Genomic DNA, 13,176 nt, shown 5'->3' on the forward strand with positions numbered 1-13,176 from the left:
GAAGAGGAAAGGGAGGAAAAAAACTCGACAGAAGCTACCTTTTGCCTGTTCTATGACAGAGAGAGAAGAGGGTGTGGAGGGAAAAAGGTGATGGTGAACTAAAAAGAAAAATAAATATTTGATGGATTTGCATTTTTCGACTATTTTCTATCATTCAGGTGAGAGTGAGTGAGTGAAAGAGAGAGAGGAAGAGAGAGAAAGAAATCGCGCGTTTTTACATCCTTGCCCCTCTCATACCAACCTTCGTTCACAACAAGCCCAATCGATTGATCAAGGCTCCCCAGCAACCGTCTCTTAGCAACCGCCCGCTCCTTCATTTCCATTCCCGTTCGGAACCATCACAACCCTCATGAACCGACCAACTTGAAGGATTGCTAAGAATTCCTCTCGAAAGAGTGTCATGGAATTACTCCTTGTCATCATCTACCTGAGTGTCTCGGCGCTGGGACAGGAAGATAGCGACTATCCAGTGGTCACTACGAAGAGCGGCCGCATCCGTGGGAAAATCCTCAAGCTAACCAGCGGTAAAGAGGTGGCAGCTTTCTTAGGAATATTTTATGCCGAACCGCCCGTTGGAGAATTGAGGTTCAAGGTAAGGGGCCAATAAACTCGTTGAAAGTGCCTGGAAACATATTGTGCTTAGATTATCTCTAAATATTAAGAGGTGTAAATCGAGTAGATTAAAAAAAATTGAGCGTGAAATTAAATTTTCGATTTCTTTATATCAAAAGCAAACAATATAAAGTAACATCGAAAATGAAATATGATATGCTTAGCTCTCGGTTTTTAAAACTGCCCTGGAGTTGTCTATTCGTTTTTTCTTCAATATTATAATGCCAAGAGATTTGGAATCTTAACGTGAAAGGAATGACGCAAAACTGATTCAAACAGCATTGTAGGATGTAATTCATGAAAATGTTTTGTGCGCACTTTGATGATATAAATCATATTTCTTAGATATCATCGATTGCTTTGTGCAGAATTACTTATCATCATTTTTTTTATCCTATAATAATCTTTACACTTCATTTATTACCTGACTGTCATTTTGTTAACTATTAGCAAAACTTTCGAATGTAATTTTTGAAATTTATTATAGCTTATTTTTTTTTAATATTTCGTTACATTTATATATATATTATATAAATGCAACAAAATAATAATATAATTTATATTTATATACTAAACAGATGGCATTTTCCGATTCTGAAAATATGCATATATCTATGATTTCAAGGAATACTCAGATAATTATAACGTAATTTTAAAAATACCATAAATAGAATTAAGGTGTGCACGAATATAATGATCAAGGACTTAAGTCTTTAAAAAATAACAATTAAAATTTGATTTTTAAAATATAATTCAACAACTGCTTTAAATGAATTTTCGAATAAAAAACTATTCTGAATAATTCCTAATAAAAAAGAAATTATTTGATTTTGAATTACTAGTCAAGATGAAACTATAAACATCATTCAAGAAATTCTAATGCACTCTTTTGAATTGAAAATTGAAAGAATATAATATTTTGGCAAGATTATTACAATTTAAATATTTGTAAAAGCTACTTAAATGAATTTTAATTTATGATTGAATAAGTAAAAAAACTGAAATTTATTTTAATCCATTTTTTATTGCACAATTAACTTAATAAGTGAACTTTCATTTTAAAAGTGGAATACTGAAAAATTTAAGGAATAAATAAAAGAAATAACTTGCGGTTTGGATATATATATTTTTTTAATTTTAAGCATTACCCGTTTTGAAAGCAGGCCTTTAAAATTAATTCTGATGAAAAGTAAGATGTATTTACTTTGAGATTTGGATGATAAATAATATTCATATGAGAGATCAAATCACATCTCTTATTTAATTAAAATTACAAAAAATAGAATAATTACAAGTAAATAAATATGTAGTGAAGAAATTTAAATTTACGAAATAAAATCCTCTTGTGATTTCGCATTTCTCTCTATTAGAAAAAAACGGCATTCATAATTTATATACATTATATTAATTACAAAAATGACTTCTGTATTTTTCAAAAATAATTTATAATATTTGATAAAAATATAATTAGAAAACAAGTGCCTCTTATTAGGTGTTACATAGATAGTTCGGAAAAATGGATATTATAGAAGAAATGCATTACATATCCATAAATTCCTTCTCGTATTTCCTACTCGAATTTTAATATTTTTTTAACTTTTAAATTTTTACTACATTCTTTTGTTCCTGACTTATTCGAAATATATAACTTTTACAACTTTTTCTTCGCAAGGAAAAAAAATAATAATTAAGTATGCATTTCTTCTATCATAGATAATAAAAAAAGTAGATTTTTTTTCTTGCTCCCATAGAAACAACAGAACATGTGACAATAACAGTGAAATGAATGATGGTGACCTTGACATCAGGTTTCAGAAAATTAAAGCTTTTTTTTTTCCCGTAATAACTGATGCCGTTGAGCGCATACACTAAGGATTCATATATGTGTTATTAAAGTACATTTCTTTCGTGAAGGAAATATAAAGTAATTTTGGTAATGAGATATGCTGGTTTTTTTTTCGGTTGAATCCATTTCCAAGATAAATCATTCGACGCTTTTACCTAAATTGATGCGTTAAACTAGTGAATCGAATCAAAAAATATTTGATATACTTAAATTTTTAATTAATTCATGTTTGCAGTTCATTAAAAAGATAAGAATAAATTGGATGCTTTTAATTATTTTCTATTTTCGTATAATTTATGTTTTTCAAAATTTAATAAGTTTAATTAATTAAAAGTTAAATTGTTTCTTAAAAGCAGTTATATTTATTCATCATGAAAATTACTTCTAGATTCTTCCTAATCTCGAAAGTAAATTATATTTTATCAAAAAAATAAATAAATAAACCAATCATATAAAGGCTCTGTTCAATCAATTGAAAAATTCTAAATCAATGCAAAATATTTAATAAAAGTTAATTTTGAACACAATTGTTTTTATTAATCGTATATTCTACATAGTCATCAATCGATTATTCTCAGGCTCCTACATTTACTATTTATCCATTCACTGATATCTAATTAAAAATTAGTTTTGCATACAATTGTTTTTATTAGTCGTGAATTCTACGTAGCCATGAAAGGATTATTCACCCGATCCTTAACTGTTTGTCCATCATCACTATGCTTTCTGCATAGCATCGACAAACCGCGAAGCAGGATTATGTTTACTTTGATAAAGCAGTGCGAAATCTCCTGAGCTATTTATTTTCTTATTCATCTTATTAATCTTTTTGTTGTGTCTGTTCTGTGTTTTCATTTGGATTAAACATAGAATTGATACAATATTTGAACTGCAAAGATTTTTCACACTATTTCCAAACCAAATTATAACGTCAATGAATGACAACTTTAGCCTGTAGGTTCAAAAGTAAAGTAATTCTAGATAAGTATGATGCAAAATGCATATACGTATATGGTATAATGATAAAGGGTTAAGGATCATGGCTGCGTTAATATAGGGAATTGTCCGTCTCATCATGAAATTCATAACAAGAAAGTGAGTTATTTATATAATCATAAACTTCAATACTCATATGATCTCTAAATGAAGCAGTTTATGTAACAGCACGCCTTTTAAAATCTTTTGATCGCTTCTCATAGTTCATTAAAAAGAAAAATGAATGGTAATTTCTAGTACATTTGGAAAATTATTAATCACAACTCAAAAAACCTAATGTTGTGTTAATTAGAAAATATGAGAATTCTTCTTTTAAGGAAAAGTGGAAGGTAAATATTTTTCAGTCACATCCGAAAAGCTTATACTCATTTTCATAAAATGGCTATAAGTAATTGTGTGAATACAACGATATCATTTATGAAATTGATCCAAGATTGCAAGCTACTACTATTTATAGTATAATCTTATATTTCTATTTGTCTCCGCGACAAGAATTCTTTGTTGACAGTAGTCTTTATAATTACTACAAAACAATCATCAATTATATAATACTATAAACTTTTTACTATGGAATAATACTGTTCTTTTTTTTTGTCCAAAGGGATAGCGTAACTAATGTAGAAACAGTGATTTTATATTTAATTGTTATCAGAATGATGCAACGATGGGGAAAAAAACTCAGCATGTTCTTTCATCCCATGAATTCAAATCGATCATTACAGTTCAATGTCAAGTATGGTGTTACATAAAGACAAAATGTGTGCAACGCCAATTGAAAATATTGATATACTCAAAGTAAGAATCACAGATGTTGTATCTAGTGTGACAGCGAAAATTTCGGACAATATTTGGTGAAAATCGTAATAATGCTTTGATATACCCCGAGCTCCCGAGAGTATTCATTCTAAAATTTAGTGAAATAAGTGGTTTTATTAAAAACTTTATAAACATCTTTACTCGATCGAGAAATACATCGAAACAACCATATGCAGAATTATAGGTTTTTTTTGCAATTAATTTCGTAATCAGGTAAAGACTTAGGGACCTTCATGTATATTAAATGAATAGCGTTAGTTTCTTAAGAATACCTTAAAGTCACAAATGAAGTAAAATTCTTAATCTAGAATAATTTATTGTTTATTAGAAAGTAAAACCATCCCCCCCCCCAAAAAAAAAAAATTCTCGTATACTCTCTAATAAATTTGTCATAACAGAGAACGCTTTACAAGACATTGACGTACAATAGTTACGAAATATTTTTTGGCGCGAATTTAGCATTTTTACTTAATCTATTTCGTTGACTACTTACTGTGATCCTTGGCGAGTTATTTGGAGATTAATCCCGGGCATGAGGTTAAGAGTATCCAAAAATCGAATGTGTGTTTTAGATAATTTTTCACAGCCGATTGAAAAAAAAAAGTGATATAAAGCTAAACTTGTAGTTATAAAAATCCCATGCCAAGTTTAATATATTTAACTTATTGGTTTTTTTTCAGTTATAGCGTTTATCTGTTTCTGAAAGCACAGACCGACAGATAGTCAACTCTTAGTTGGATTTGGCTCGAAGTTTGACAAGAGTCGTTATTATAAATGTTAAATCTGTAAACCGAATATTATTTATCTAGCTATGTTCGTTTTGTAGTTATCGTGTGAACTTATATTCGAACAGCCGGACCGACAAACATCTTCAGAACAGATTTTACACAAAACTTGAAAGAAATCTGCAAATTTGATGTAACGACCATATACCAAATTTCAATGGTCTAGCTCAAATCGGTTTTAAGTTATATTTGTCACAGGCAGAGGCATGGACATTTTCCAAAAATGTATTTTTCGAAATTAGGGAGATCGTAAACGTGGAGATTCGTCGAAATCCCGAGTTCTAAAATTTATTTCCTGCAAATGGTTCAGTTGATGTAGTTACAGAAAATTGATGTCTTTTGTTGACGCTCAAATCAATCTTAAATCAATCAGAGATTTCAACAGAGAGTTGATGCCTTGAAAGTTATTTTATTCATACGAAGAGTTTTCAGTACAAATACAGTCAGCAGTTCCGATAAATTATTTTAGCATAAAAATAATTTAAATGTTCTTTGAAATCACCCTTTTTGCATAAACGTGTAGGATAATTTATTTAGATCAATATCATCGTTTGAAATAGAATTTGAGTAAATAAACACTGAATAATATACTTGCATTATAACATATCCTGGACTCGCTGGGAATATTCATGGGATTATGAGATACAACTGAGGCATCACAGTCAGCACTTATCAGATGAATTTATTGAGCATGAATTTAACATTAGTACTTTATTTCTTCATCATGTTTTTACTTATACAAATGCATTTAAAAAACGCTTCAGCATCAACTATGAAGTTTCGTCCAGTGTTGTTTTAAAATGGTTTATCTTGTACAGTTATCTGAAATAATTTACATTTGCAACAGATTGCTGATATCATCATTATTAATATTTCCTATTAACAAATATCTTTTTGTTTTCTCATTTTTTTGTGTGTTCTGTCATTAGAATAATGAATGAATGAAATAAGTTTCACATCGCTTTCAACATAATTTCCAACAACCAAACTTGTTACGAATAAGGATGCTATAAAAGAATCTGCTTAATATTTCATCTGATACAGTATCTTGGTGTAAAAATATGTATCCACAAACAATTTTTCTTTATCTATGCACATTTACAATATATGTTATATAACAGAAATTTATGTCTATAATCATTTTTTCGTTTAAACAGTTCGAGGCGGTCAAATTAATTTCCTTCCTTTATTTGAACACTTTTTTTTAGTAAAATGATATTTACATCTATCCTTTTATAAATTATCTCATGACAAAGCTGATTCAAAGATTACTAACTTTACGAAGCTATAGAAAGTGGTTTGGGAGGGCCATATAATATATTTTTTATAAAGGGATTTTTTTCTTCTTCTACAAGTTATTATGTTTTGCATAAGGGTGTTCAGTTAATGGACAGAGAAATTCAAATGGTTTTTAGTAGATATCAAGAGGAACGAAAATTGTGATGGAGCAATGTCGTAATCCATATTGAAAAAGGTGGGGCTCTCGAAACACGCATGCAGGTTTGACATCACACTGGATCGTAACGAATATAATAATAACAACAACAAAAAGATTATTTGATTAATTATTTCAAAAATCACAGGAAGACGCAGCTTCTGATCTCATTGCACAATCTATAAAGACATAAAAAGGATTTCTGGGTGTGCTCGGAGATACCAAGCAAGCTTTTTATATTTGCCGTATTGATGACAGTCCTCGCTATATTTTAACTGGATACATGCGTCGCATAAACGAGTGATTTTAAGACGATATAATGAGAAAAAGTCACACGAATTGAAATACGGTGAATGTGAAGACCGAGCAATGGATCCAAAGTGTATTGTCCACTTTCTAGAATATGTAAAATTGAGATGATTATGCCCCTCGCGGGGAAAATATACAAGGGCTCCATTACCAAAATTTGCATGGACCAACCACATGCAATGTTTTGCTGTACTGAGTCGGCCTTTTTTAAAAAAACATTTTTAAAAGGAAGTGTAGGTAGAAAAACAAGAGATATTAATTCCAAAAGTAAGTGCAGCCCAAAGAGTGAATCACCCAGGATCCCTGTTCACTCGTTAGAGCAAAATTTCAGTTAAAATTTCCACAGTATACTGGTATGAGGATTATCCATTTCTCACTTGTGTGCTGATAATGACTGAAAGTTTGCATGCGTTTTTCGCGATTTTCACCCCTTTGACAACCCTCTGAATTTTTCAATCAATTATTATATATTTAAATTAGCTTATCATTGTTATAAAAGTTAAAAAAAAAGAAAAAAAAAAGAAAGAAAGCTACGGCGACAATATGAAAAAAAGGGAGCTTTAATTTATGAGCAGGCATTAGAAATCCAGAAGATATTTTATGTAAGCTTAAATGTGAGATTTACAGCTCAACTCAATAGAGAACAGTAGTTTCGAGAAAATGAAATAAGCAAAATCAGTTTCCTTTCAAAAAGAATTTTATAGTTGGATGACATTTCAACAATAGAATTCATATACAGTAGACTTCCGAGTATCCTGCCTAATGTGGTCAAAAGACAGGTCGGATAACAAAAAAGCCGGATAGGTCGGAGTTTTATGAATTCATTTCTTGGACCGCCAATACCAGAATACATAGTTTTTATACAATAACTCACTGTTATAATATGTATTTTCTAACTTCTTATTGAGTACTAAGCCCTCCATTTATCTCAAGCTACGCAGAATGTGAACGCGGCCGTGACCCAGTGAATCATAGAAGCAGTTGCCGATAACTTGTCAAGTTATAATAGAAGCTTTATACTTATATACGTTTATACACTGCACTGCGTGTTTCAAGAGAAAAAGCAAGTTAAAGGATGTAAATTGCTCCCATTTTAACATAAATTCTGTAATCTTTACTGTGGTATACTTAAAAAAATATTTAGCATATCCCAAGAACAATTTATGTATACTGTACATACTGTGCTGTTATAATCAGGAACAGTGGTAGCAACTGAGGTCCCTCACGCACTGACGAAACAATGAACAAAGAGCAGAATGGTACTCTTTTCCTGTCACAACTTGTATTTTGCACAAGGAGGATCGTAGCAGACGTCAGCTTCTAATACTTTGGCAATGTTACTAATGAATGTTTTGCCTTCTTCATTTAATTATGATAAAGGAAAACTAGGCCGGATACTGCGAAAACCGGATACTCGGGCATGTACTGTAACTTGATTTGCCTCACAAAGCTTCAGTTTTCGAAGATACAAAATGCCCCTCGGAGACAAAATTCACAATTCTAAACTATAGTGAACTGACGTAATATAAACTACAACCCGTTGATTATTATTCGAATTTTGACAATTATTCGAATTTTCACAGCTCTATGGTAGAGATTTTAAGTTCGTTATAGATCAGCAGCAGGCATATCAACGAATGGGCAAGTATGCTTCTCAATGAAGACAAGATTTCACAATCTATATTGGGTTTTAAAGCTCAAAAGCCAATGAATGAATTCAAATGATGAAAATAAATATTATGCATTGAACACCATTTTCACTTACTGAGCCATTGACTTAGAGCATACTAGATTTATATGTACATTGATCAGCTCGCGTTGAATCAAGTCTTATCCAGAGCAACAAACTGTACTTTTATCCCACATTCATCAACATTTGTGAACCGAAATATAAAAAAATATTGTAAAAGACATCTGAAGTCATGGAAGAAATTTAATTTATTATTATCGAAGAAAGAAATATTCTCTATAGCATTTTTCTTATGATATTCTACGCAGATTCAGTTAGTACTATGTATTTTTATCATACCTTTTCTTATAAAACTTTATTTTAAAGCTACCTTTTAATTTATCTAGAAAATTTAAAATTCAACGCAGTTCGATTTTCTAAAAGATTTATTTTGAAAGAATTCAGTGATAAAGAAATATGCATGTTGAAATAAGAAAGGCAACGTAGTGGGTAATATCTTCCTCTCTCGAATTTTTATATAAAATTGCTTTTATGCAAACAAAACTTTTCAAACATTAAATTTGATTTTAACAAATTAAAGCAATTTGGAGAATCAAGTTATTGGGGTGTTTGATTGAGAAAAAGAAGTGTCGAGAACAGCTGGTAAAATGATTAAATAGAGCAACTCAACCAATTCTGCTAGAGAGCAGAACCAACATTTCTTCTTACGTGTTTCATTATTAAAATGCCCTTGTGCGTGATGGCAAGTTTAAGTTCTCTGTTGTTCTCAGTTTCTACATATTACAAAGCTTTTTCTAAGACATGAGATGTGATAATAAATACTTCAGGGATAGCAAGCATGAAGAAAATATTTTAATCTTTGAAGTATTAAAACTCGTTCAATGTTTGAAAAGAGAACACTGGCTTCCATTCATTCCCTAGAGCTATATTTATAAATATGAAGATAAAATCTTTTAAGGATGAATTGGATCATAAATTGAAAATGAAGAATAAGAATGTAATTCTGTTTAGTTCGTCGTTCTGAGGTATGAAGCTCATTTCGAGAAAAGCGACTATCGTGATGGCAGTATAATTTTGATTTATTTTCCTTTTCAGAATTATAAATAAAGTTTTATAATTTTGCTTGTATCTAAAAAAGTATTTTTGTCAAAAAATGTCAAATTTTTTTCTTCTTAAAAACGATTAGTTGAAAATATTAAATTTTCAGGGATACAGTTCATCAAAAAGTATAAGTATATTAAGTATTTAGCTACTACACTCATGTCCAAAATTAAGGCCACAAACATAAAATCTGCGAAAAATGAAAAACTATTCACTGTGTTGCCACGAAATTTGGCACAGAGGTACACTACAATGGCAGAAAGAACATAGACATATAACAACGTGGGAAAGATTTTAATTGGGGATTAAGAAACATTATATATCAAAAAGTGTTACATTATGAATCAGAGATAAAGCATTTATCTCGGGAAAATTCGTGTCTAATATGGAATGTGACCACGTGCACTGCTATACTGGCTTCACAACGAGCTTTCATACTGTTTATGAGGGTGTCAATAAATGCTTGGAGCAACAAAGCCCACTCTCCCAAAAGCGCGGCTTTTAACTCTTGGAGGATATTAGGAGGGGGGTTACGCTGTGCAATGGTTCTTCCGAGACCATCCCAAACATGTTCAATAGGATTGTCATCCGGAGTCCTCGAGGGCCAGTTTATACGTCGAATATCCTCTTCCTCAAGAAAATCATCAACGATCTGGGCTTTGCGTGGAAGCGCGTTTTCATCCATAAACATGAAGTCTGGGCCAAAAGCACCCGGAACAACCTCACATAGGCTTCAAGGATCTCATCCCTATAGCGATGTGCATTGACAGTACCCGCATCGAAGACGTGCAGTGGCGTACGTCTGCCCAACATTATGCCACCCCAGATAAGGATTTCTCTGCCACCAAATCTGTCGATTTCTTTTACGTAGGAGGGAGGATAGCGAGCTCCTCGCTCTCTCCAGATGAATATTCGATGAGTGTCACTCTGTGTGGTAAATCGCGACTCATCTCTGAAAAGAACACGCCCCTAATCTTGATGTGCCCAAGACTGATATGTTAGGCACCACAACAGCCGGGCTTTTCTATTGCATGTAGTCAAAGGGACGAACTCAACTGGTCGCCGGGCATAAAGAGCCCTTTCAGCTAGACGTCTGTATACGTTTTGTTTGGAAATTCTTATTCCAGACGCAAGAGCATGAGCAAGTTGAGTAGCCGTTGTCAGCCTATGCTGTCGTGCGCTTAATGCCAAATAGCGATCCTGTGCAGGCGTCTTTGCTCTGAGACGGCTTTGGCCAGCCTTCCTGGTTACAGTACCACTTGTTTAGAATTGATTCCACAACCTGGATACCACATTCGGTGCCACTTGTTACCATCGAACCACCTCCGCTTGAGACTGCCCAGCTTCAAGCCTACCAACGGTTCTCCATCTCAAGACATCGTCTAAACGATTATGAGAACTCATTCTCACTGGAAACAGGTTAAACTTTTTGTTTTAATGCAATATTCACAAAATTGCAGGCAAAAATCCCGAATGCCTAAACGGTCTAATTTCAGTAGTTCCCCCAAAACTAATGCTAAACAACATTTTTTCTCCCAAAAAACGGTTAATATCGTGTTAGCGGTCCTTCACAATATATAAAATACAATTTGTTTAAATTTTACTGGTAGCCATTTAGAATTACTTTGAAAAACATTTTTGTGACCTTAATTTTGGACATAGTGTAATTATTGGATATTTAATATATAAATTCCTATGACTTCACAAATCTATTTGCAATAATTTTTTTCATGCAGGAGGTCGTCTTTATCTTTAAATTTACACGAATTTTTTTTTTCAAATTTGTAACAGCTAGATTTTAATATAAATTAAAACTTATTATTAAAATTAATCTAAATACATATTTATTTTTGATAAAAACCATTGATATAAATTATGATCCGTTAAAATTTGAAACTCTTAATATTAACTTTGAAAAACATTTTTGTGACCTTAATTTTGGACATGAGTGTAATTATTGGATATTTAATATATAAATTCCTATGACTTCACAAATCTATTTGCAATAATTTTTTTCATGCAGGAGGTCGTCTTTATCTTTAAATTTACACGAATTTTTTTTTTCAAATTTGTAACAGCTAGATTTTAATATAAATTAAAACTTATTATTAAAATGAATCCAAATACATATTTATTTTTGATAAAAACCATTGATATAAATTATGATCCGTTAAAATTTGAAACTCTTAATATTAAACAAGGATTTCCATTTTTTTGAAATATTTTTTCACAAATAATTAACAATAATTCTTTATTAACTCGAAAATGCTTAATAAACAAAACAAAAGTTATGTATAACAAGCAAATTTTAAAGCAATATTTAATTTTTATATTAAAATTTGAATAGATATGGAATTTTTTTTATACCAATAAAAATAACCAAAGTTGAAACATAATTGCTCTAAATTCTGGCTTATTCTAACAAGTTGTTGCAACGATATACACACCAGGTTGATTAACACCACTTTCTGAGCTTTTTTTGTATTTTAATGTCAAAGCATTTGATATACTCTTTTTATATTGATAGTACGTTTTCTTAACTATAAGAATAATGACTAACATACTTAATGAAAAAATATTTGTTTCAGAAGCTAATTTATTTGAACTCCATACTTGTGGTGGTAGCTTCATAAGCCAGTTAACAACCACAGGATACGAGTGATCTCTTTTGTCTAGTGGCTACGTTACGTGGCCACGAACTCTAACGTTGCGAGTTCGGTTCTTGGTGATTAAACCACGACATGCTGTTACATAAAATCCACAACGCACACCATAGTCTGCATTGCATTTTAATTTATGCTGCAGTGCGTATGTATGCGTGCTGAAAAATACTCCGCAGATATGGTAAAATTTTTAATGTCATCTCATCAGAATTAGTAAGTGAAAGAACCTAGTCACTTGCATTCCAGCTGTCACAGATTTCAATTATTTATAGAAAAATTATTTTAGTTGCAATTGTTTTTAGAAAAAAGAGAAGTTATACCGTTATATTAAGATAGATGAAATAATTAATTATTTGAAAGCTAAAAATGATGAATCTGATAATTTTTCAGTACAGATCATTTTATAAATGTGACTATTATAAAATTTACGATCAAATTTACGTGATGAAATTCAAATACAGCTGATGAGTAAACTGAATAATCAATTTAAACAAATGTTGCTGAATAATCAATTTAAACAAATGTTGCTGAATAATCAATTTAAATAAATGTTGCTGAATAATCAATTTAAACAAATTATAATAATAATTGTTGTAAAATCTTAAAAATATACAATGGCGAATTTTTTTTATCAATTTAATAAAAAGATTCATTTAAAGTTTGAGTTTGACGTTACAACTTTTTTTATTTTCTCGTATATGTAGTATAGAGAAAGTATAGTAATCGTCAAAGAATTCGAACTCGAGGTTTTGACGAATCTTTAACCCCCCTGCCAAGTTCGAAAAACATATTTTTGAAAAATGTCCATCTATCTATCTATGACAAAGATAATTCAAAAAATATTTGTGGTATACAGTTTTTACACGAAATTTGAAGATTTCTATCAAATTTTAAGCAAAATTCGCACAGAGTAAGTTTGTCTG

General features: G+C 31.0%; 1 protein-coding gene across 8 annotated transcripts in view; it reads left to right on the forward strand.

Moving 5' to 3' along the window:
• Window positions 1-240: 240 nt before the first annotated feature.
• Window positions 241-13,176, forward strand: part of LOC129976143 (neuroligin-1-like) — a 66,820-nt gene continuing 53,884 nt past the window's right edge. For all 8 annotated transcript variants that reach the window (XM_056089554.1, XM_056089559.1, XM_056089556.1 and 5 more), the window contains exon 1: window positions 241-592. In XM_056089554.1, coding sequence (XP_055945529.1) covers window positions 401-592 — 192 coding nt within the window. In that variant the 5' untranslated portion in view covers window positions 241-400. The remainder of the gene's footprint in view (window positions 593-13,176) is intronic.

Source organism: Argiope bruennichi, chromosome 7 (genome assembly GCF_947563725.1).
Source record: "Argiope bruennichi chromosome 7, qqArgBrue1.1, whole genome shotgun sequence".
Classification (NCBI taxonomy): Eukaryota; Metazoa; Arthropoda; class Arachnida; order Araneae; family Araneidae; genus Argiope; species Argiope bruennichi.